Source organism: Fundulus heteroclitus, unplaced genomic scaffold, assembly GCF_011125445.2.
Source record: "Fundulus heteroclitus isolate FHET01 unplaced genomic scaffold, MU-UCD_Fhet_4.1 scaffold_281, whole genome shotgun sequence".
Taxonomy (NCBI): Eukaryota; Metazoa; Chordata; class Actinopteri; order Cyprinodontiformes; family Fundulidae; genus Fundulus; species Fundulus heteroclitus.
Window position 1 is genome coordinate 101,134 of NW_023396691.1, and position 24,518 is coordinate 125,651.

General features: G+C 37.1%; 1 protein-coding gene across 1 annotated transcript in view; it reads left to right on the top strand.

Annotated features, from left to right (window-relative positions):
- The window catches only part of LOC105915569 (astrotactin-1-like), a gene marked incomplete at its 3' end in the record, with an annotated part of 126,542 nt that overhangs the window by 41,697 nt on the left and 60,327 nt on the right, over positions 1–24,518 (top strand). The window contains 5 exon segments of the mRNA XM_036130142.1: positions 2,537–2,787; positions 2,953–3,095; positions 8,238–8,408; positions 18,047–18,196; positions 19,870–20,019. Of these exon segments, the coding sequence (XP_035986035.1) occupies positions 2,537–2,787; positions 2,953–3,095; positions 8,238–8,408; positions 18,047–18,196; positions 19,870–20,019 (865 nt within the window).

The following is a 24,518-nucleotide window of genomic DNA, read 5'->3' on the forward strand; positions in this document are numbered from 1 at the left end:
CCATAAATTGTCTGATTTAGTCAATACTTTGTTTTTCACTTTTGTCATTTAATTCCTTGTAACTTGGTTTAATTTAATCCTGGTTATCATTTTCTGATCATCACTCTTTTTTTTTAATCAGCCAGATACTGATTTGCTTAGCAATATTTTTTATGTTATCTGCTGGAATATGAAAAATAAATAAATACTATGCTGTGTGAATGATCGACTTACAGATAAATGCTAATTTAGTGTTTATGTTAAGAAATAAAAAGACAGTGACGGCAATTCTGACATATACAGTATGTATGTAGAAACACTCAATAAATGATGGTCAAGTCAAGTTTCACTTCTACTTTCTGCTACAAATGAACAGAAAAAAATACAATTGAAAGAAGATGTCAGTAAATATGGTTCCTACTAGTTTTTCCTCACAGCCTTCACTGCATGTACGATCAACAGGAGGCTTTTCAGAGAATGTTTTGCACATATAAAGACATTACAATAGCCCAGCCTAAAAGTCAGCAGTTTTAGCATTTATCCAGAGAGAGAACTCATGTGGTTTGTTTGCTCGATAATTTCAGCATTTCTGCTGTAAAGCATTCATTCACTTTAAAAATAAATCTGTCTCCGGTGGCAAATTGCCGCTGTCTGATTCTCCGTACTGTCACCTTGACATTTTCATAACTCTGTTTGACATTTTCCAAATTGCACAATGTATCTCATTTTTATTCATTTGGTTGCCCTGCTGCTAGCATCAAATTAGGCATGCATAAGGGGTAAACTGCACATGCTGAACATGTAATGTTACGCCCTTAGGTCATACCTATGGTCCCATGCTTCATGTCTCTACTCCACATCATCATTTAAAAAACCTTAAACATGCAAATAATGGCATTTGAAACAGAATAGGTCAAAGCATCCGATGAACTGTCTTTCCTTTATTCACAAAAGAGATTATCAAACTGACATTGGTCTTACACGCTCCTGTGTTTCCACAGACGATGTGCTTTTGACTTGCCTTGACTTTGATCCATATCCTGCTTCTTGACAGGATTCTTTTGACTCTAGTCTCGCCATTGCACGGCTCTCTTTTAGTCGTCCTCCTCGCTTCCTCACTCCCTCCTCGGTTTCTGTCTGATTCAGTTTCTGTCCTCTCTGCTAACCTGTCCTCGGGGCAGGCTCATCGCCCTTCATCTGTCCATCTTGTACCATCTCTCAGCCCTCTGTGGGTGTAGATGTCGCCATATCCCCTTGCCCCGTGGACTGTCTCACAAGTCATTAAATCAGAGAGAGAGAGAAAAAAAGCCAAACGGAAGGGCTCGTGTGACCTGACCCAATCATTTGCTATCAGTCCTCTCTATACCACATAGACAGAATGAGCCGATACATAAAATCACAATTAACATTTATATATGCATATGAACTGGATATTCTGGCTTCCTCCCACAGTCCAAAATCATGACTTGTTAGGTTAATTGGTCTTTCTAAATTACCCTACAGGTATATATGTGCCTGTGTTTTTTTTTTTTTTTTTCTTCGCTGTGTCCCTTTGTTGCCCTGTGATGGACTGGGGACTTTGCCCCCCCCTCTCCCCCAGTGACTGCTGGAGATGGGCACCAGCACCCCATGATCCTGCAAGGATATTAAGGTACAGGACAATGGATGGAGGGTCCTTTCTGAATTCTATGTTCACTTTAAATAAATTTCTAATCAGAAGCTGACTCGTCACATTTAGCTTATCAGTCTTAGGTGAACCTGAATCTTGCCTCTGAAAAGTATGTTTGCAAAGGAGGAGGTTTGCTAATACTAGGTTGTGTTGTTTAATTTTTGATATGACTCACAATTCAGCTTGCAATATATTTTTAGGTATTTAAGTTAATTGAGTGTGGGTTAAAAATATGGACTGCATGTCACTGAGGAACTGAAGTGTTGCGATATCATTTTAACACTCTTTTTTCTGTTGTTTTTAGTTTTTTTCAAAATTACTGGCAGTTTTTACTTGTTGATTAAATTGTTTTTGCATGTTGGAGCAAAAATCAAATCAAATCAAAGGATTAATTGCACGGTGTTAAGTGGTTGCAGCACATTTTAATTCTACTTGAACTTTACCTTTATGTGTCGAACTGACAAACACAAGTGCGGTCATAATGCTCTCCCCTCCCCTTTCCCAGCCAGTGACACAATTCCTTTTTTAGGCAACAGTCGCTGGTTTGGTACTAATTTCTGTGGTCATGCAATTTCTCGTCACTGATACCTTTCGTTTACCCTTGTTTTGTCAAAAATCAGTCCGAGGGTTGTGTTTTGCAATGTCTTTATTTGAAAGTAGAATGGTAAAAATCTCATACACTTTCAGCCAACATATTATTGGCATTACTTAATAAACTGTAGCTGGAATCCTTGAGTAAATCATACTTTTGGCGCTAGGAGTTTGACTTTGATCTATTTTTGCATTGGCTGGATTATCTGACTGTGTTCTCACTGTTTCTCACTGTTGCTTTCTCCTCTCCCCTTGTTGTCTATCTCTGCTCCAAACGCTCCCCCTTTCTTCCATTAGGGCGGGATGATCGCCCTTCTGCTGTCCGTCCTGTGCCTCGTCCTGATCCTGTACACCCGCAGGCGCTGGTGTAAGAGACGTCGCATCCCTCAGCCCCAAAAGAGTGCCAGCGCAGAGGCGGCTAATGAGATACACTACATCCCATCCGTGCTGATGGGAGGCCAGGCACGGGAAAGCCTAAGGAACTCCAGGGGCCAGGGGCCAAACTCTGGTGGCACCCTCAGCATCAGGGAGACGCCGATTTTGGATGGGTACGTGCAGAGCAGGTTCAAACCTGTGGGAGGAGCTTATTTTAACAATTAAGAGCTCACAAAGGCACAGTAACTTATTGTTCTAAACTGTACATTATTTAGCTTTGGAAATCTAAACTTAGGTCAATATAGTGCAGAAGTAACTGACTTCAGCCTCATCTTCAGGTATGAGTATGACATTACAGACCTGCGGCACCATTTGCAGCGAGAGTGCATGAATGGCGGGGAGGAATTTGCCAGTCAAGTCACTCGTACTCTGGACTCCCTTCAGGGCTGCAATGACAAGAATAATATGGACCTCACACCAGGTTAGTAGACTGCAGGAACAAACAGAGCAGAAAAGACAGAACAGATGGAATCACAGTCTCAGTTCTTGTGAAACTTTTGTAACATAGATTAGATGTAGAAAGGAATAGGCATTCACACTCATCTTGATGATCTTCCAAGTGTTTCCTTTTATTATGTGAACAATTCAAATACTTTTTTTTTTTGTATTTTTGGAAAAAACCTGTTTAGTCTTTTGCAACAATGTGAGAAAATTGTCTTACAAGTCTATAATAAAGTTTCAGCTGAAAAAGGCACAAATTATTTGAGCAGATGGTCATAAACAACGCCAGAAAATCTCAAACAGAAAACAAAAGCAAACAAAAATATGAGCAACGCAGTTATTTTTGTCTTTTGACATGTATAGTGTGTTTCTGGAACTGTACTGTATTATGAACACAATGATAAGCCTTTTTAAGCCTTTAAAAACAGCCGTCCACAGACTGTGTGTGTATCGATGGTCCTGATTTCTTTTTTGTCTGCTGTGTCAGAACGGCTTTTTGCGCCAACAGACACACAGTAAATAATCACCTAGCTGAGCTCCACCTAGCTCTGAAGAGTGCTTCTGTTATGTGGGTCAGATCTCCTAGTTTCTCTGTCTTTTCTCAGAACAACAAAGTAATAAAAAAGGGACGAATTTTCAAAATGATATTGCCCAAGACATAGAGTTGATCTATATGACCTAAAATATTCTCAATATATTTGAGTCTTATCTCGATATGTGGTGTGAATCAAGATATTTCAAATTAGGTTCCTAATCTCTTTGTTAATGCTCGCCCCTATAGTGCTCTGATGAATCACGACTCAGACTCGGATCGTTTTTCAGAAATAGAGGGATAAAAACAAACTTTACAGCTATCCTCCCACATGATGCAACAGTAGAAGTGACTTTTAACCACTCCAACTCAGAAAAAAAAAAGCTTATGCTGAAGTGTGGCCCCATAATGTGCAAACTGTCGATTAGCACGGCGACTGTGTTCTCAAAGAAGCCCAGAAAACCAATGTTTTGGGAAAAATACCCATCCCTGTGACCAATAAACCCACCACACTGAGTTTGACTGCCAAGAAAAGACCAGAGCACAAAATAATCAACCACTAAACAGAAAACAAACTACTAAGCATAACGCAGATTTGAGCCGAGCTCTGAGATATCAGACCACATTATTTTGGAGGAAGATCTCATTACAGGCTTCTGGTTTGGCAAATAAATACAGTACATCGTGATCGGGCATGTCCTTAAGTAATCAATATTTAAGTTACGTAACCATTGTTCGAGATGAAGCCAGATACAGACTTAAGGACAACAGCACAGAGATCAGAGTAAACACTGTTTTACATAGCAGTCAGAACACGCTCCCTTTCTTGACAGATCACATTATTCCTTCCTGGTTTTCCATTAAATGTTTCTTTAAAGTTAAACAACTCTGCCTCTCATTTATCGACTCAGGATGCTCTTTGGTATGGAGGACCAAGTCTTCCATATTTAAAAATAAATACAGAAATAAATAAATGCTCAATAAATAAATATGCATACAATTATGTGCCACCAAAAAAACAATAAACAAATAAATATAGATAGAAAATAAATTATACAGTGAGACAAAATGTATATATCTCCTTTAATTACCCACTTTATTTATAAATTACTTATCTTTTTTAAACTTTTTATTTATGTGCATGTTATAATATTTTTGTCTGTTTTATTCTTTCTTTGTATTTTTTTGCCTTATTTATTTCTCCGATGCTATTTATTTCTGCCTGTCCTTTTTACATTTCTGTTTGTCCTTTTTACATTTCTGTTTGTTGTTTTTACATTTCTGTCTGTCCTTTTTATATTTCTGTTTGTCGTTTTTACATTTCTGTTTCTCATTTTTACATTTCTGTTTCTCATTTTTACATTTCTGTCTGTCCTTTTTACATTTCTGTTTGCCGTTTTTACATTTCTGTCTCTCGTTTTTACATTTCTGCCTGTCCTTTTTACATTTCTGTATGCATTTCTGCCTCATTATGCAAATGAGGAGGGGCTGTGTCTTAAGGGCTCAACTTCTTCCCATTGGTTGGTTAGCATTTTACTGCGTAGGTCAAATCTACATGCCTTTTCCCCCGCACTAAAGCATTGTTTAGTAATGTCAAACTCAGCAGGCAGACGTTCAGTGTCCGACCTCTTAAGGGAAGCTGCTAATAGTACCAATGTACCAATGTACAGCTATTAGCAGGTCCTCCATACTTTGGTGCTTTGAGTGAGTGAGTGAGTGAGTGAGTGAGTGAGTGAGTGAGTGAGTGAGTGAGTGAGTGAGTGAGTGAGTGAGTGAGTGAGTGAGTGAGTGAGTGAGTGAGTGAGTGAGTGAGTGAGATGCTATAAAATCTTTTTTTTTTTTTCAAGATGTTGATATATTGCCCAGACATAAAAAAATATTTATGAGTGAGACTATACAACTGCCTAAAAAGGAAGAAAAAAACAACAGCAATAAATCCCTAAATTTAAAGGGTTCTTCTGTCTTTGTCAAAGTTCCCCATTCACCAGCTTAAAAGTATGACATTTGATTTTATAATTTTTCAAACTTTGGTAAGGATAAAAAAAAAAATAAAATCAATTGCATTTGAAATGTTAGACTTATACACAGTAATAATTTGTTTTCTGAACAATACATTTTACATTAGTTTATTTTTAGATTAAATTTGCTATCTTGGATTTGCATGAAGCCTAGCTAACTTTTTTTTGACTTACTCAGTGATTGTTTCGGTTTGCTAATTAAAGACAGTGATTCATTCATGCTTATTTTAAAGAGCAGTTTTACAGTTATAGTCATCTAGACCATTTATTGCATTCTTCTAAGTTGGTTCTGTGGATTCCAAACTGAGTCTGATGTCAAATAGTGTTGACACTTTTTTTCAGAAACAAAATAAATGTGCTGCAGATCACAAACTGTCCAGTCCCAATTTAGCAAGATGATGAACTATTGATTTTAAAACGGCTTGTTGAAGTTGTTCCAGATGCCAAAAAAAAAAAAAAAAAAAAAAAAAACGAACTGTGAAATGGCACTTTAACACTATATTGAATCAGAACTTAACATTGTGTTTTTGTTATTTGTGTAGATAATGAAAAAGATAAATACAAAACTCACTTTGGAAAAGGGCAGCATTTTGAAATGAAAATTTGGTAGAACCTTGCTTTTGTTGGGATCTACCAAAAAAGTAGCGTACTTGATTAGTTATTAAATGCTGCATATTTAACATATATTGAGTTTATTTTTTTGTCTAAAGAAGTCAAAACTGTAGGATACCCCTTACAGTTCTTTGTTCTAATTTGAGTTAAAAAATGAACTAATGATAAGAAAATAATTCACAGAAGGCCTTTGAAGTGGCATCATGAACCGAGGCAAAATAGTTTGAGTCTTACCTTGATCTCCTGACTTCTCATCATTTTTAGTCCTGAAAATCCAAACCCCTATGTTTTATTTATTTTTTTGGGTAAGACGTACAGTGAAAGGAACTCTTTTTTTCTATGCAGACATAGAAACTATTTAATTTATTAGTTAAAAAGAAGTAGCAATGCAATTTTCTACCATTATTATAATATTTGTAACTGAGGTCTGAACGTCTTCCTCATGTAAATGGAGCTCTGTTTGATCATTCTTACAACAGGAATTAACAGATTTGATGAAAGCGATGTTCTTGTCAATAAGAAAAGGATTTATTTTCTCTTCTTTTAAGCCACATAAATATTAAACTTCCTGGTAAATGGAGGCTGTGTAATTAGAATAACTGCCTTACTGTGATTGCAGTCATAGAGCAAATATTTTCAATATATTTTTTTCCTCAAAGAGGTTTAATTTGTTTCACAGGTGAACAGAATTGACTAAATGTATTTGAGGTAGCCAGTGATTTTACTCTAAATGTTTCTTTCTGTTGTTTCCTCAAGTATTTCCTTTTTAAATTTGAAATACTCAGAAACCCTGTTTGCAAGTTGGCAATTCTATTTCAAAGAATTTGTTTTTCTACATCAAAATAACTTTAGTAAGCTGCTTCTAATTCCAGATATGTACTGTGAATTAAAATAAGGCTCAAAATTACTGGCCGGACTCATTAAGTGATCAGTTTCGGTGAAAAGTGCTCACACACAGTGTTCCTCTAAAATCCAAATGGTCCAGCCCTGCAGCTAATGGAAGCAGAGTAATCCTTTGCATTATGCATTTCAAATGGGTAATGCGCGGAACTGGAGAAAGAGACAGTGCCGGCCGCTGGCTAAGTGAAGAATGTTGATAAATATGAAAACTGAAGAGGTCACTAAGAAAGTGGCATTTGAATTCCTATTGAATAAACAAACATATAGACCTATTCGGAAAATGGCCATGACCCTTGACTTCAGAATGATTATCATTTTATGCCTGCATGAACAACTAAAGAAAAATATTATATTATATGTACATGTTTTTAGTGTTTATTGGTAGCTTCTTTATAGCAACACTCTGTCATTACCAGAGACATATTCTTCTCCATTTTTATTCTAACAGGCTTATTGTAATGGAGCTGAAGGCTGTATTGTCATCTGTTTAATTTATCATCATAAACACAATATATTTGCATTTACTTTAATACTATACATACAGTACAAATATATATATATATATATATATATATATATATATATATATATATATATATATATATATATATATATATATATATATATATATATAAATATATGGATAGATATGTTATGTATCATAATATCTAATGAAGAATTACTCATCATATTACAAAATTGTTCTCTGTTTAAGATCCAATTTTTACCATATAATTCTACAAAAATATGAACTTTGCTGTCTGTAATATTGTTACAAACTCTGAGTAGTTACAGAAATGTATAATTTCTGAGTGCTACATATGCTCCAACAGTTTTTGTAATTAGCTTTAATTTCATGCCAGCTTTTCTCACACTTTAATTTAGGCTCGTTGACTTTTCACCCAGTAAACAAAAAAGCTGGAATTCTTTTTCTTGGCATCACTGAATTTTTCTTTCTATACAACTGTCCAATTATTTGGTCAAAACAACCATTTTTAAGTGGTTGTTTTCACTTCTAAAATCAGTTTGTGTCCTTCCTATCATTCCCTCATCACTGTAGTTACCTCCGACTTGTTTGCAGTGAATGACAACACCAAGTTGGCCCTGATGAATAAATACAAGGACAACATCATCGCTACAAGCCCACTGGACAGCAATCACCAGCAAAACACCCTGCTACCACACAACACGTCTACCAGCCAACGCAAACGCCTCTCCAGCAACACCCGAGGTGAGTCACGCTTTCCCGTGGATTTCAGATACACCAGAAAAAAATGCAGAGCTGCTGATGCCAGGTAAAAAACCTGGGCTTGTAGATGTTCAGTGAAGCATTTTAAAAGCACTATATTCTCCAATAACATTCAAAAATAAATGACAGGGTCTTAAAAACAACTTTTACTTGCCAAACTACGGTGGTAATAGTTTTTTTTTTTTTGTTTTTTTTTGTTTTTTTTTTTCATTGTTTTGTTTTTGGAGAAGTTACACCTGATATTCACCAACACCCTTTGTCTACAGCTTATTTTAAATGTTTCTAATATATTTTGACCTTTATTCGTTGTGGTAGCAATGCATCACAGAACCTCTTTATTGGCTTTGCATCACAAAATATAGGGATTTACCAATAAATAAATAATTGGTGAGAGCAGGTGATTTGTCATTACTGTAAATCACAAGACAGCGAGCTTGTTCTCCTTTTCTTACCTGTCAGCACCATTTTTATGTTGGTAAATCTTAGTGCAGTTTTCTTGGTCATCTAGACTGATCCATTCCACATGGGTGCAGTCATTGCTTCTTTTTAATCAGCCTTCATAGTGGCTGTTATCATATTATACTATAAGCCTACAAAATGCTACAGAGTACATGAACTCAGAATGGCTCCTCTTTTGATGACTGAAGGTAAGATATTATTGCCATTCAATGTCAGTTTCTATCCTAAAATGTTCCTTTTTAAATGACAAACCTGAAATTGACACTATTTTCATTGAGGTCTAAATCATTTTAAGCAGTTCCTACTTGCCCTTCATATCTTAAATGTTAAGGGAGTGTTAATAAGGGCAGGTGCCTATTATATATATATATATTATATATATATATATATATTATATATATATATATATATATATATATATATATATATATATATATATATATATATATATATATATATATATATATATATATATATATATATATATATATATATATATATATATAATCTAAATATAATCTAAGCCTACAAGAGAGGAAATGTTATAGGAAAATGGAGACAAGTTTATTTGTTGAGTACATTTCAACATTAAGACAATTTATGATGAGTTAGTTAGTGTGGCATAATAAAGGAAATTTACAGTCAAAGGAAACTCTAAAGGTAATTCTAGACAAAGTGAATTTTACCTCTGATTTAAAAAAAAAACTCTTGGTTTCAGCATTGTGACATAATTACTTTGTAATACTCAAGAGCAAATTTTTAATAACCTTGGGGAGATTTTGACAAGTTTTACAATGTATGGTATGATGATTTTAGTGTCAAAGACATGCTATTCTAATAGGCGAGTATTCTTGAAATGTTAAAAATAATAACTTTGGTAGTTCTTAGGTGTGAATGAAGTGTGAATGGGAAATTACCTTCATTTTTTATTGTAATATTATTGTTAATTGTGTTATACTTAAATAGTTTTCCATAAAAAACTGCTTCTATGCAACCTCCTATCGCTGCTCATGCTCACTTCATGCTTTCATGCTTGCCAAGCTGCTACGGTTCTCTACATAGTGACCACAAATAAAACAAATTGAAGACTAAGGTTATAGGTGAGACATTAGCCAGAGACATTTAAACAATCCTTTATTGAGATTTTTAAGTAGTATAGAACCCTTTACTACCTGTCAGGGGAGATTTCTCCCAACCGTCGGGGAAAACACATTATTAAAAAAAAAGAAAATAGAAAAACAGGCTGCGACAGAGAAACATTACAACGCTGTTATTGAAACTGTACCATAATTGTAAGGCAGCAAGAATACTAGGTTGTTGCATATTGCTTCATTCTATTTATTTTACCAGCATTATAAATAATGTTTCATTCATTATGTCTGGAAAAAACCAACATGACCACTGGGACTTTTTGGCTTTAGAAACCTTGACTCTATATCTGCATCCAACTTGGCAGGGCCTCATGCCCGAATCAGGAGCGACCATTTGACTAAAAACATAATTCAAGCAAAACTTCTTAATCAATAATAAATGGTGGGAACAAAGAGTGAATGCCTGCAAAATACACAACAGAATACCACAGTGGGCACTGTCAGATCCTCCAAATGGCCTTGTTGAAAAAGTAAGCCTCCCGTGCCCAGAAATCTTTCAGTGTGGCAGGAATAAACCATAAACAGCATTGGTGTTTGCTTTGCCAATGTGTGAGGCTTTGTACTAAAAGGAGAAACAAACACTCAGAGGCACTGTTCAAGCAGGCATTTGTGACGTATTAAACAAAAAAACATTAAAGTCTATAAAACCTATCAAGAAAAACTGTCAAGAGCTTTTTTTTTTTCCTTTCGTGAACACAACTAATACATAGTACAAAAATAATGTTATATGAATAAGGATAAAAAAGACCAACGTTTCTTTATTTGAAGAAGCAAGAGTAAAATGCATTGAATTGTGTTGTTGTGTTCCAAAATTTTAAAACGCTGAAGGTGTATGGACACTTTTGCAAGATGCTGCAAATAAATGATTACTACTGATCCTAACTGACCAGTTACCTGCTACTTTGGAAACTGGGACACTTTTCATTGTCAGCTTTCTCGATGCACATTATGTTCTTACACTCAGCCTCTTGCGATTCTTCTACTGTGTCTCGGAGATTTCCAACAAGCTCTGTATATTTTCAAGTAACTTTAAACCATTCAGTTGCCTGACTAAAAAGCTCCATCTATGCTCAGATAAAAGAAACATTAGCTTCTGTTTCATTCCGTTACATTTTGCGCATTTTCACTTTGTGATAGAAGTATGCACAAATAGAAAGTAATGAAGTGGGGAAAAAAACACTTTTTGCATTAATCAAAATTGCAGTTTCATCAATACAGTAACATCTCGGTGTCTGAAAGTACAAGGATGTGCCGTCTATGGTGCTTGGCGCACACACACACACACACACACACACACACACACACACACACACACACACACACACACACACACACACACACACACACACACACAACCCTTTAGAAATTTCAGTGCTGCCAGATGCAAATTAGATGTCTCCAAAGCCAGCTGCACAGGAATGAGGTTGTCTAAGCAGGAAATTAGATCTGCTTCACACAGTCTTGAGTTGCTGTTGCTGGGATTTTCATTCGACAGTTTTCATCTTTCTTGTAAAATATGCACAAGGGCGTATTGTCGTTCTCATGTGGCCATTTTCTGTTTGTGCGATAGGGGTGTTAAGTACTAAAGCTTTCTCGTCTTGCCATCGATGCTCCGATGCTTGTCTTTTCTCTGTATGTCAACACTTTTAACAGACTCAAGAGGAACTTTTCAAAATCTCAAGTACCTTATGGGAGAACATGAGCAGGTGATAGAGCAGGTGGGAGAAGTCTGCCCAGGCGGTGACACCCTCATTAGTATTTCATAATTATAAATGAATGCAAAGTATCTCAAACATAAGGGTTTCACACACGATCATTTTGCTCTTTCCATGCCTTGACACTATGATAATAACGGGATGGTTCATTCAGGTGCAATATGTCTTTTCTTCTGAAAATAATGTTCCTGTATATCTTGAAAACATAGATTAACAAACATTGTTTTGTCCCTGTGTTCTCTGTTCTATATTCATGCAATTTTACTTTGAATCAATGTATGAAAAATACATTGTAAAAAGCCTTTTAGATTGAATTTAGTGTTTTTCAGCTTGGTCAGATATGGATGGGTGTACTTTTAGGTCAGACCACCTTATTTTAAAGAGTGAAAACTAATGCTGAAAAAACTTTACTTACTTTTTAGAAATGAATATTTTTCAGCTTACCTAAATCTTTAGTGAAGCATAAATTTGGCTCAAACTTTCATATTGCTCTGAGCTTGCTGTGTTAAGACTTGGCTTCATTTTCTAAGGGGTTAGTTTCTTGGTCCTTTTTAAATGCTGGTTTAAACAAAGGAGTGGTATCTTGTTTAAAGGTGCTGAAAGAAATAGTGGGCAGCAATGAATTGTGTATGATTAACCAGTACACTGAGCTCGTTGAAGAACAAACCCATCATGAATGTACTACAAATGCTTAGACATTTACTGTATAATGTTTTATTGTCTAATAACAGCCTTGTGTTATTTGTTATTTTTATTTTTTTTGGCATTGACATATTATATCCATACATGTTGCACGTTAACTGCTAAACAGTCCATTGGCATTGGAGGAATTTAAGTACCACTTTGTTGATCTGGACAACAGACTTTGCTGGAGATACAACTGTGAATCCATCTACAAGAAGGGTCAGAGCAGACAGTACTTCTTGAGGAAGCTTATGTCCTTCAGTGTTTGCAGTAAAATCATTTCTGCAAAGAAACCCTGCCATCATCTCTTTGGGTAGTAGCATCAGAGTTATTTACTTGAAACAGAACTAAGTAATTTTCGAGTTGAGCTCCCCCTCCTGGACGTTTTTAAAACAACACTGTTGTAAACACTGACTGCTCTACCGTGTGTCCCGCACCCCACAGCTACACTGCGCTGTTATTCTCAAAGTAGCTGGACGATGCATATCACGACGAAATGTCTAAAGAGGTGGGTAGTGTCATACATCATCTTACATTATCGTCTTAATATGAGAAGAGAGTCGCGAGACAGCCACCAGTGCATTGAAACCTGCAATTGTGGTTTTCTAGCTAGAGACACTAGCGGGAGGTGACAGACCCCTTAATCATCTCATAAACAGTTAGATTACCATCACAGGGACTTAGCTGAGGATATATTAAAGTACAATGCTGCTTTAAACAACCTCAACAAGCTAATGAAGAGGGTTGACTCTATTCTGGGGACTCATCTGGAACCTCTGGAGAAGATTGTTCAAAGAGGGATTCTTCATAAAATGAAGAACATTATGGGCAACCTTGAGCATCCTCTTCATCAGACTGCCGACAACAGTGTCTTCAGTCAGAGGCTTCTTCAGATCTGCTATAAGACACTATAGAAGATCCTTCCAGCCCATTGCCATCAGTATCTACAACAACTATGAAGAAAACTGCATCAGTAGCTAAAATATTACATTTCCCTTTGGAATTAATAAAATATTTTTTGATTAAATTTAATTTATAAAATATATCCTTATTGTATATGACCTTGGGGAGAATCCAGATTCAAACTGTGGTAGATTTTGTGATAAATTAATTCTATATTTATAAATACATTTAAATAAATTAGTGCTAGGTATAGAACAAGATTTGTCAATGATACCTTGGTTGAAAATACAGTGTTAAAAAATATATGTATTACCATACCATACCATACCAGCTTTATTTATAAAGCACTTTAAAACAACCACAGTTGATACAAAGTGCTGTACAATCCAAAAACACAACAAAATAAAAATAATTATAATTAAAAGTAGTTTAAAAACAAAGACATACACTTTAAACTAGATCTCGCTGGTGTTGAAAGCCAAGTTAAATAGATGGGTTTTAAGACGAGCTTTAAAAGTGGACACACTTATTCTGCTGATGTTTTAAAAACATCAGCAGAATAAGTGTGTACATGTAACCAATTGTACAAAATATTTGAATTAAAACCAAATTTCACTTTTAATTTAAAGGTATTTATTACTCTAGGAGCCAAAATCTATATAGTTAGCTGGAAGATAAATGTTACATGGGGCCTTTGCAGCTGAACTCAATAGTTCTCTTAAAGCTTGAATAATCCTAGATTAAAGATGGTGGACTGGTATTTTATAGCCCGAAAAGTCAGAATTTTGTCTCTGCATTGAAGTAGATTTTTCCAGTTCTGCATGTTAAACATATTTATAATCAAGACATTTTTACACTTTAGCAATTTGCCTATATGCCTTGGAGTTATAAATTTTGCTAAGTTCAGTTATTTCATCTTAACATCTTTTTCCATTTTTAACATAGATTTTGTTCTCATTGCACGGTTTGGGGAATGAATTGAAGAAGAAAAAAAACGTTGTAGAGGACGCAGTTTCCTTCTAGCAAACAAATCTCTGAAATGAAAGTGTGCTGTGAAGAATGCTTGTTTATTAAATCAGCCGGGAGAAATGCTCCTGAAACAATAGTGTCATCACAAAAGGCTTCCCTCTTGTGAAGTGAAGCTACTCTAACATCTGTGCTGGTAGATAGTCATGGCTGCCAATAATATTTATGCAGCACATTCGTATCTTCAGAGCATATTGTTCTAAAAGCAACAACTTGAAAAGCTGATGAAGCTGCTGTGATGAAAACGTCCTTCAAAATGTACCACACTGACATTGCTGCCAGCTATTTCCTCCCCCAATTGTTTCCTATGCCTCGTCTTCATTGTAATCAAACACTTTGTCTTGGTTAGGGTTTTTTTAAGCACGTGTCACAGAGAGAAGTCAGCATTACTTTATTTGTAATTCACTTATATCCCAAAAAGGCAGTAACATGTATGGAGCTTTAGTGGATTTTCCTTCTGACATGGTAAGTACAAACCAAAACCGCATGTAAACAAGTTGGGATGCATGCCCTCTAAATATAGCTAATGCTCCAATTAAAATATATTAAAAGCAATGCAGAGTGTAGTGTATGCTATTAATAAGGAATTGCCTATGGCAATATGTACACCCCCTCAACCACTTGTAGGACCTTAACAGCTTTAAGTGACACATAACTTCTCACCCTTCCTTGCTGATTGATGCATTCTGCTAAACTGCTTGAATGCTAGTCATTCAAGGCAAGGCTTTCAAGTTTTTTAGGTGCAACTTGAAACAGATTGGGGATTGGGAGAATCAAGATCCAATATATTTTGCGTATCTATCTGTTTTTCAGCTTTATATTTGTAAAGCATCAGAATTGATCAGAACTAACATGTTTTCAACAATATTATATTCCCTCTGAATAAAAGTACAAAAGTAATCACACCTCTCAAATGTGTGTGTCATGGGTCATTGTCCACGAGTAAACATGGTCTGTGGATTGTTTTTCTTTTTTGAGTACCTTTAAAGTTGAAATGCTACACACTTGCACAAGTAGGTTGTGAAAAAGGGGGAATGCTGTCCTTTATTACATAGTTAGACATGGGAAGGGCCTCAAAGTTCAGGTTTAAATCTCCCAAATTTGTCATCTCAATATGATATAATGTTACATTTATGATAATGGATGAAAAACATAAAATTATATTTCATGATAATATTTTTGTCCTATTCTCTTTTTTGTTTGCTTCTTTTTTTTCCCCCTCTGATTTTCTGAAGCCTACTTTGCACCCCCTGGTGGCTTCCAAGGGAAAAACACAATGCTAGATTAGCATTTTTTTACCCAGAAAACAGTGAAGCCATTCATTGGCCCATGATAAATAATATGTCATACATATATATTTTTCATCAAGTAGTTTACCTGCTTTCATGAATACAGAACAACGCATTAAGATCTCTAAGGGATAATTTTTACCCCATGTGCAACAAGTGAAATTTCACCACTAGGTGGCTGTTGAGCACTGTCTGTAGACCAAAACAAGATGTGTCACAAGCCACGCTTCTCTCTACCTCCAAAATCGAATTACCACACCACATATCAGTTTCAGTTTTATATTTTTTGTGAAAGAAAGAATGCCCTGAATGTATGCAAGGATCACGGTGGGGAGCTCACAAGCCTGCTGGCTGCATTAAAAAATGCTTACTGTGTTAGCTGGGCTACCAGCTACTCCCCTCACATAGCAGTAAAGCCTGGCCCATTGCTGGTCAAACTCCAATAATTAACCCACATGCCACAATTGTAGCATTACCTTAAATCAAATCAACATACCAAGACAAGTCTAACAAGACAGCTTCATGCTGTTAATCATCTGTTTGGAGGAGGAAAGCTAGCTCTTAGTCAAACTGGAGCTGATTCTGCTCTTGAAATGCTCTTCACCTTCGAAACGTGAGACCAATGTTAATCCTTGTTTTTTCTTTATCTGACAATTTCTTTGGCAAATATCATTGTTTTTTTGTGGTAATATTGGGTCCTGATCATCGGTGGGTGACCATGGCGGTGGCATTTTATGGGCAGTCAGGGGCAAAGCTCTGACTGGCAGCTATTCACACTCATGTACATGCACTGGCCAGCCCGGCTTGTAGACAAGAGACTTGAGAATAAGACAGAGAGTTAGTGTGTGACGTCATACCATAGTCCATCTAAAAAGATACATTTAGTTCTGCACCAAACTATTTTTGGTTCTTTCTATTTCTTTCTTTTCTATTTAAAATTATGAAATTTTGCTTTTTGCTTATTTCATTCAAAGTTTCTGTGTCTGTGTCTACTTTAAACGAGCAATAAGTGACACTTCATTATTTTTGATAGAACTAAAACATAGTGATGTGACGAACTAAAGGTAATATTTCAGATGGACTATGGCATGGCGTCGCATCTTTTTATGTCATTCTCCAGTCTCTTGTTTATAAAGCCGGACAAGCCTGCCTTGCGTGTGTGTACATGCGTGCATGTACATGCACGTGAACAGCTGCCACTCAGGGCTTAGCCCCTCCCTGCCAGCGTCAGAGCAGCAGAGTCTTGGAGTAACATGGCGGAGAGCACCCCCAGCAGATCAAAATGTTTTCTTGTTAACAGTAATATAAAGTTATGAGTTACTTCTTCACTAGAAATGTTCCTCTTAAAGGCAATGCTATTTTGCTGTGAATTTTCCTTTTGTAAATACGTCCATAGGAGGCAACACGTGAGAAGGGAAAGGAGGGACTGGGTGGCGGCTGGAGTGGCTGTAGAAAGTCACACGTCTTATTTTGGTCTACAGACAGTCCTCAAGCACCACCTAGTGGTGAAATATTGTTTATTGCTCCTTTAAGTCTAGAAAAAAAACATTGAAATTTGCTTTACATTTCAGATTTTAGTTAGGAATTATTATGACACCATTCATCAATTTCAGGAAATGGCACCTCATTCTACAGATTGTAGTATTGGCTGTTGATTACGTTTTTGTGTGTCATTTGTAGGCAGAAGAACAATAACAATATCAGTAAGTGATGTCTATATAAATATTCTGGAGTTAGCACAGCGACTAATTTTAGTTTGTGGTCTAACTATAACAATAAACACAAAAATGAAAGCAGTATTCAAAATTATACCGTACAACCTGTTCTGGCAGTCGTAACTTAATGAAACATTGGACAAAGAAGAACAATCCAGTAAGCTGAACTGCCTCAGTTAATACAGGTTTTTTTGTTTTAATATATATTTTTACTACATTTCTTTTTCAGGTTTATTTCTTTGTATGGCATGAAGATCTCAATGTCCATACATAAGTTTGGATATATTCTCTTTAGCTAAACATCCAAACTTTATGAACAATAATTCATCTGATAGCAACATTGCTACGGTCACTACAGTTTGAGAACCATCTGCTTTTAGTTCTGAACATTTATCTGACATTTCATGTCATAACCCCAAATACCACCATGTGCTGAAATGATCTGCTGTAAAGTGTTGGCTGGGTTTTAACAACTCAATATGTAGCCCCACTCAGTCATATTTCTTTCTTCTGAAGGCTCAAAAAGCTGCACATTATCCACACACGCAATAAAAGTCATTTAGTTTGGCTACCATCCCTTACATTACAGTTACTGAAAGGGTAACTCCTGGACTAAGCCCCCACAAGTAGTCTTTTTTTTTTTTCATTAGAGGTATATTTTTTGTTTGAATCCAACAGCGGGTTCAACTTTCTTGAACCCAGACGGGGACTCTGGGACGGAGGCAGACAGCGAGCCTCAGCTGGCCTTTTACACCGACCCAAATCGCAGTCGGCGCCGGAGTCGAGGTATGAGAAATGGTAACGCCAACAGCGCGTGGGGCTCTGGGGGTAAGGAGGAACTCATACACCTACAGAAAACTTTTTCCAGTGATGGTGTTGCCGCTGCCACAACGCATGACAAGTAAACTCCGTACATGTAGCCAATGGATGGTTCTGAATTGGTGTTTGCACATAAATTTGACTGTTAAAGGAAATGCATACAAACATAGTGATTTGTAGAATGATTGTGAGCATGTAAAACTGATCTCACTGTGTCTGCATACAATCTTGTTGACGGAAATCAAACAAGATCATGAGATCACACGTTCCCAGTTGGGGGAAAAAATGTAATATTTGTTGCATCTTGCGGTATGAAGAGCACTCTATTTTGAAATAATATTACGAACAAATATTATTTCTAAGGAGGACCCTGTGCAAATGCTGTCAAAGTGAAGTGGTGGAGCACGCTTTATCTGTCAGCATGCCTTGTCCTTGCAGCTTTGATGTACAGTAATAGGTTGTGGAAGGGAGATGGAGGAAGAACAAACAGAACAAAACAATGCCCTCAAAATAATAGCTGCTGTCAAAAGGCGTTACAAGCCTTTACAAAGCCTCCAAGCCAATTATCCCCCCGTCTTGTGCGCAGGTGTCACGCATACGGCAAAGCCTCCGGAAGTGTAGCCAACATCTTTAATTAGAACAAGGTGGTAGCAATGATGCCCCAACTGTGTTGTTTACATCAAGAGGAAAGAAGGATTTGTGAGGCATGATGAAATTGTTTCTTGCCATTTCCTGTCTACATAAATAAAATAAGAATAAAAATATCCCCAAAAAGTGAAATGTAAAATGGCGACATGCCTTTGACCATTATAAAAACTGAAGTGTAAACTTTGGGCAGAATGCTATAAAGCAAAAGACAAAAACAAATATAGTAAAAAAGGGTCGGCAAAGTGAGATGATGCCCGCATCCCATATCTGGATAAGTTACTTGATTACATAAACTGGTTTTGAGCAATATACAAAAGGTCAGTCTTCCATTTGGCCTTTGTTCAAATCCTAGCCTTGGGCAGCATCTTAAAGAACAACCTCTGCCAAAGTAATTTAAAAGTGGCAATTCAATCTTGAATTTTTGGCGTTGGTGAAAAATAAACTGTTTTGAACAAAGTTTGAGTACCTGTATTCGAGGTCTATGTGTGTGTGTGTGTGTGCGCGAATGTATGCATGACTCCTCTGGGTATGAGGTCACGTTTACTACTTTTCTGTGTTGCACTCTGGAGTAAAGGAGATAAGGGAAGCATTTTTACTCTGACAGAAAAGGAGAGCACAGGAAAGAGGGCTGGTTGCAAAGCAGCCTCTAAGCATTTTTTTTTATTATTATTTGGGGTCCGTGTCTCTATTCTCCTCACACATCCCAGCATGGATGTTAAAAACCCTTCAAAGGTAAACCTTAGGTCTATACTGCTGAGCCATGCCCAGTGTAAAGCTCTCAAAGGGTTGATGCTTTTTTTTTTTTATCCAAAGGTCGTTTTTATGGGAGCTAAGCCCAATTTTGGGGGGTGGGTGGAGGCTGGTTCATAAAGTAACTCCTCATGTGAGTAGTGTGTGTATTTGTGTGTGACTGCATGTATGTTTGCGGTCCCAATGGGTTGCAAGAAAACCCACAGGTGACTGCTTCTTATATATGTATTACTTGTTGTTTATGTCTCCTCCTCTCTTTCCCTGTCCATTTTTCCCCCCAACAGCAGGTTCCCCACGGAGTCCCATCAATAAGACCACCCTGACTCTGATCAGTGTCATCAGCTGCGTGATCGGCCTGGCTTACTCCTCTCACCTCGCCTGCAGCCTCTCAGTGCGAGTAATCTTACATGTGCCGGAGCACCTCATAGCTGACGGTAAGGCTTTACACCAGTCTAAGACTGTCTAGGCAGCCTTTCTTAACAAACTCCCGAGGAAGCTTAAAGCCCTGGGGGGCTGAGCTGGTATTTTTCTGCCGCTCTCCGGGAGTTCAGCTCTCTATATCTCTCAAACCAAGTGCCAGCGCTTTGTTGGGGAGTCGCTGATTTGCTTTGCTCCCAGTGACAAAGGTAAATGCCAGGTCGACCACTTTTTCTTTTTGTTCACTGCGCCGCACCATATGGCAGATGTGTCCTCATAGCATAACAGCACATTTAGGCAAGAGAGCAGTGACCATCCTCATCACTGTTCGGGCTTTTACTTCCTTATACAGTCCCCTGCAAACATTTTAAGACACCTTTACATTTTGTGTCCTTTTTGTATACATTATAACCACAATGAAATGTCTTCTAAGGTATGTCTCTGCCTGCTTTTTACATCTATAGATAGAAACGTATGTCCATTCCTTTTGGTTAAATGGTTAAACCTGCATACTTTGACTGGACTTGGACCCCAAAATGTAAATATGCTGTGGTCTCTACTATTCCAAGCTCTGGCTGTATATTTTGGATTGTTGTCCTGCTGCAAGTTGAGCCTCCACCACAGTCATTGGAAGGGCTAATATGTTTTAATCTTGGATCTTGCTCTATCAATCTTCCCATCAATGCTGGTCACCTCCCTTTTGCTGCTAAAGAGAAACATCCCAGTGCACCGTGTTCCCACCAGCACGTTTCACAGCGCTGTTGTTGTGTTTAGGCTAATGTACACACCACACATAGACTTTTGCGTAGCTGCAAAAAAGTTGTTATACTGAGGCTGGTGGGAGTGGTGGCCTAAGTGTAAGAGCAAGACAGTGAAGCACAGATTGCGCCCTGTGCACTACTCATTGCCAGCAGCACACTGCTCCTTAAGGGTTGGGTTAAATGCTGAGAGCAATTTCTCCTCTGTGGGACTATAAGGGAAATATTTAATAATGTAAACACATATGGATTTGATAAACTAATATTTTGCTTTTCAGAGGTTGTAACTAATAATTAGTCATTTCGCCCTTATTTTATGCATGAATGTCATCATAGTGGAGGATAAATATGGATGCACCTAAAACTTTTTAAAGTTTTATTTGTCAGATTTTGAAAAAATACTTTTTTTCCACTTCATGATTGTCCACAACATTTTGTTAGTTAATCTCAGTGAAACACATTCAACATTGTTTCAACAGGATAGGCTATTCAAATGTAACAAAATCTAAGTTACATGTGTGACTATTATGACAAAGCGCTCTACATTGAACAATCATATTAATTAAATTCAAAGTAAAGCCTCCAGAGTAAGAAAAAGTTTCCCCTTACTGATTATTGCAAACTTTTTGGCATTTTCTAGCTGTCTCTGGAGCGATCTGCTGGTCAGGATATATTATAGGCTGACTAAGCTTACACATCTATCATCTGCAGGTCTGATTTGATTCGGTGTGCTGCAGCTTTCCTGTGGTATGCTCTGGCCTTCCAGGGAGTTATTAAAATTCTTGGAGGCATCCAAGGAACGAACTTTGAAAAGGGAGATGAAAGATGGCACTTTTGCCTGTTGAATAACAAAACTTAGATCGATTTAGAATGTTTCTATAAATGTCTCCACAATCTCATCAGACCTGATTTCATGTCACGGTAAATCAAACGAAAATTTGGATTCAACCACTGGGGAAGGAAGCTATTAATGCCAACAGCTGCGCAAGTGCTTGCCGTCAGATCCAGCGAAGAAAACCACAAAAATTTTGATTCACACTTCTCTCCTAGCATTTTAATTTCAGAAAGAAATTATCATGCCTGATCATTTATAAAGCTGAAAGCACAGTATACATTATTGGACTATTTTCTGACAGAGGTACAGCATTGCACTAATAATATGCTTTTACCAATATCAATGTATTCCATCAGACTGTAATGTAGCTCAGCTAAACTACGTCATCTCATTTCAAACCAGAAATCCACTTTGGGTAGTTCATGTTTAAGGTGCATTGTGCAAATTCCAGAGTTTTCACACAACTTCCACCTAGCTGGCGACAAGTTAAAATGAAACCTATATTGTGTATATGCATGGGAGAAGAGAAAAAGCATCTGCTGCTGCGACTGCACAGGTCTTTTGTTTAGAGGGGTAATGTCTTCTGAGGTAAGAATGCAAATATTGAGGTGAGCCCATGTTCTCTCGCTAATGCATCAACTGCGGCAGAGACTCAAAGTAGCCAGGTGAACGAGAGCATGCGGCATATCACCCTCACGCCCAGAGAATACGACCCGAATCGCTCTCTCATTAACCGACTTATGGATCCTATACAAGCATCTGCAATTAACAGAGGGCCCTCATTTCACACGTCAGGGAATTGTAAGGGCATGTATGGGGGGAAAAAAATTAACCTTTAAACTTGCACAATACTCCTTTGACAATTGGCCTATTAATATACTAATACAAGCCTGGCGACCTGTCCAGGGTGTACCCCGCCTCTCGCCCATTGACAGCTGGAGATAGGCACCAGCACACCTTGTGACCCCACAAGGGACAAAGCGTGTTAGAAAATGTATGGATGGATATGCTAATACATTCAAATGGACAGCTAAGTAAGATTTTCTTATTGTTTCATCATTGTTGTGTGCTGATAAAACAAACTAGCAAAAAATTATTCCTTAAAAAATGCAAACAAAAAAAATTGGTTTCCAGCAGAGAGGGGCACTTTCATACCCTCATCAAGGTTAAAAGGTGGATGCTTGAGCACCTCTAGCGATCTATCTGTGCATTTGCCTGGGGAGCCATGTTTTCTGACGGGCCAAAGAAAATAAGTGGGGTTTTAACCTAGATTGAACATATTCAATGGTAAGGGCAGAGTGTACGGGGAGATAGGAGTTTGTTTCAAAATTCGGGCCCTTTCTATTGTCTTCAAATGTTTTGCTGGAACAGAGACAAGTAGCTGGTCAGCTGTCGATGGCATATGCTGTCATTCTGCCATGCATCGTCTACAAATTAACCACATTTTAAATTCAGCTCCAAGAAAGTAGTTCTTGTCAATACTTTCAGGTGAAATAGTTTAAAAGGCAAACAACAAAATTACTCACTAACAATGTAATTCAGTGACATTTTGTGAACTGTAGTTATTACCCTTGAGCAGAGGAGACGTTACACCTTGTGTGTATGTCACAGCTGTCTTTCAGACTTTCTGTGTAATTTTTATACTCCTACCTTTTTGTGTTTTCCAACAGACTGCCAAGTCCTTTATTCTTCATGGCAGACAGAGGTTGAAAGCTATAGGAAAGAACCCAGGATAAAACAACATTTTTTGTAATTTGGTTTACTTTCATGTCCCTGCTGAAGCAGCTTTTTGCTTGTCTGTTATGCTCTAGTGTTCTCTTGGTAGTTATTGTTGTAGCTGTGTGACACAACTTTTCACAACTCTAAAACTTCAAAACATAACACAAACATTTGTCTTGTATCGCCTCCCCCTCAACACTTAAATGAAAAGAAAAACACTTAAATATCAGAGTAGAAAGTGATGCTGAGCTGCAGAGTAGGCACTCAGCAGACCGTCCACACTTTTGCAGCAAGCTCTGCCCATACATTTAAACTTTAAACAATCTTCTGGATCTGAAAAATCCATATATTGATGGGTTTGAAACATCCACTTAAGCACAATTTGAGATAATTAAGTATATTTTAATAAACTTTTCAACAATATTTTTTTGGCTGCACGTTTAAAATTCCTGTAAAGTATCAAAATCCACTGATGCATGACCTTCTGTGACAAAGACACTTACTGTCTGGATAAGTGGCTCCAGAGTGATATCCGATCCAAGAGTGAAGTCAGTTTCTGCTCCAGTAAGGAAACTGAATTGGATTGAATCCATCTCTAGTTCTAATCACTAGTTAGTTGTTGTTGTGTTTTTTTTCCTTCATAAAACTGTCTTGGGAACTTATACTTTTAAACAAAAATGTGATTAGGATGCATAGAAATTAATGTAAAATATAAAGTTTGCGTTTTACAAATTGGAAAAGCAATACTTCAGTTTTTGCTACAAATATTTTGGAATTGTTTTACAGTACATTTGTCTTTACAGTGTTAAAAACATGGAGGAGGAGTAGTAAGGTGCTCATATCAGTGTGGAAGCTCCCTTAAGCCTCAGGCAATGGCAGTATAACTAAGTGAATCAGCCTTAGGCTGTCTCAAGAGTTATTTAAAGCACTGTGATAATAAGGTATTACAATAATCTGTTGAAGCGACTGGTAAATTGACATTGTTATTTGTGTGTAGCAATGAAATAACAACATGTACCCCATACGAAAGCAGAACACAAAAAAACAACGTCTTTTGAAGTCTGATTACATATTAGAAAAGACAAACTGGTGAAAAATAACTTCACACTGAATGCTGAGGTAACACTGCAAAAACATTTTTCTGGAAATTTAAACTCTTGTTTCAACTCTGATATTTTCAAAAGTGTGCCAAAGTTTCTAAATC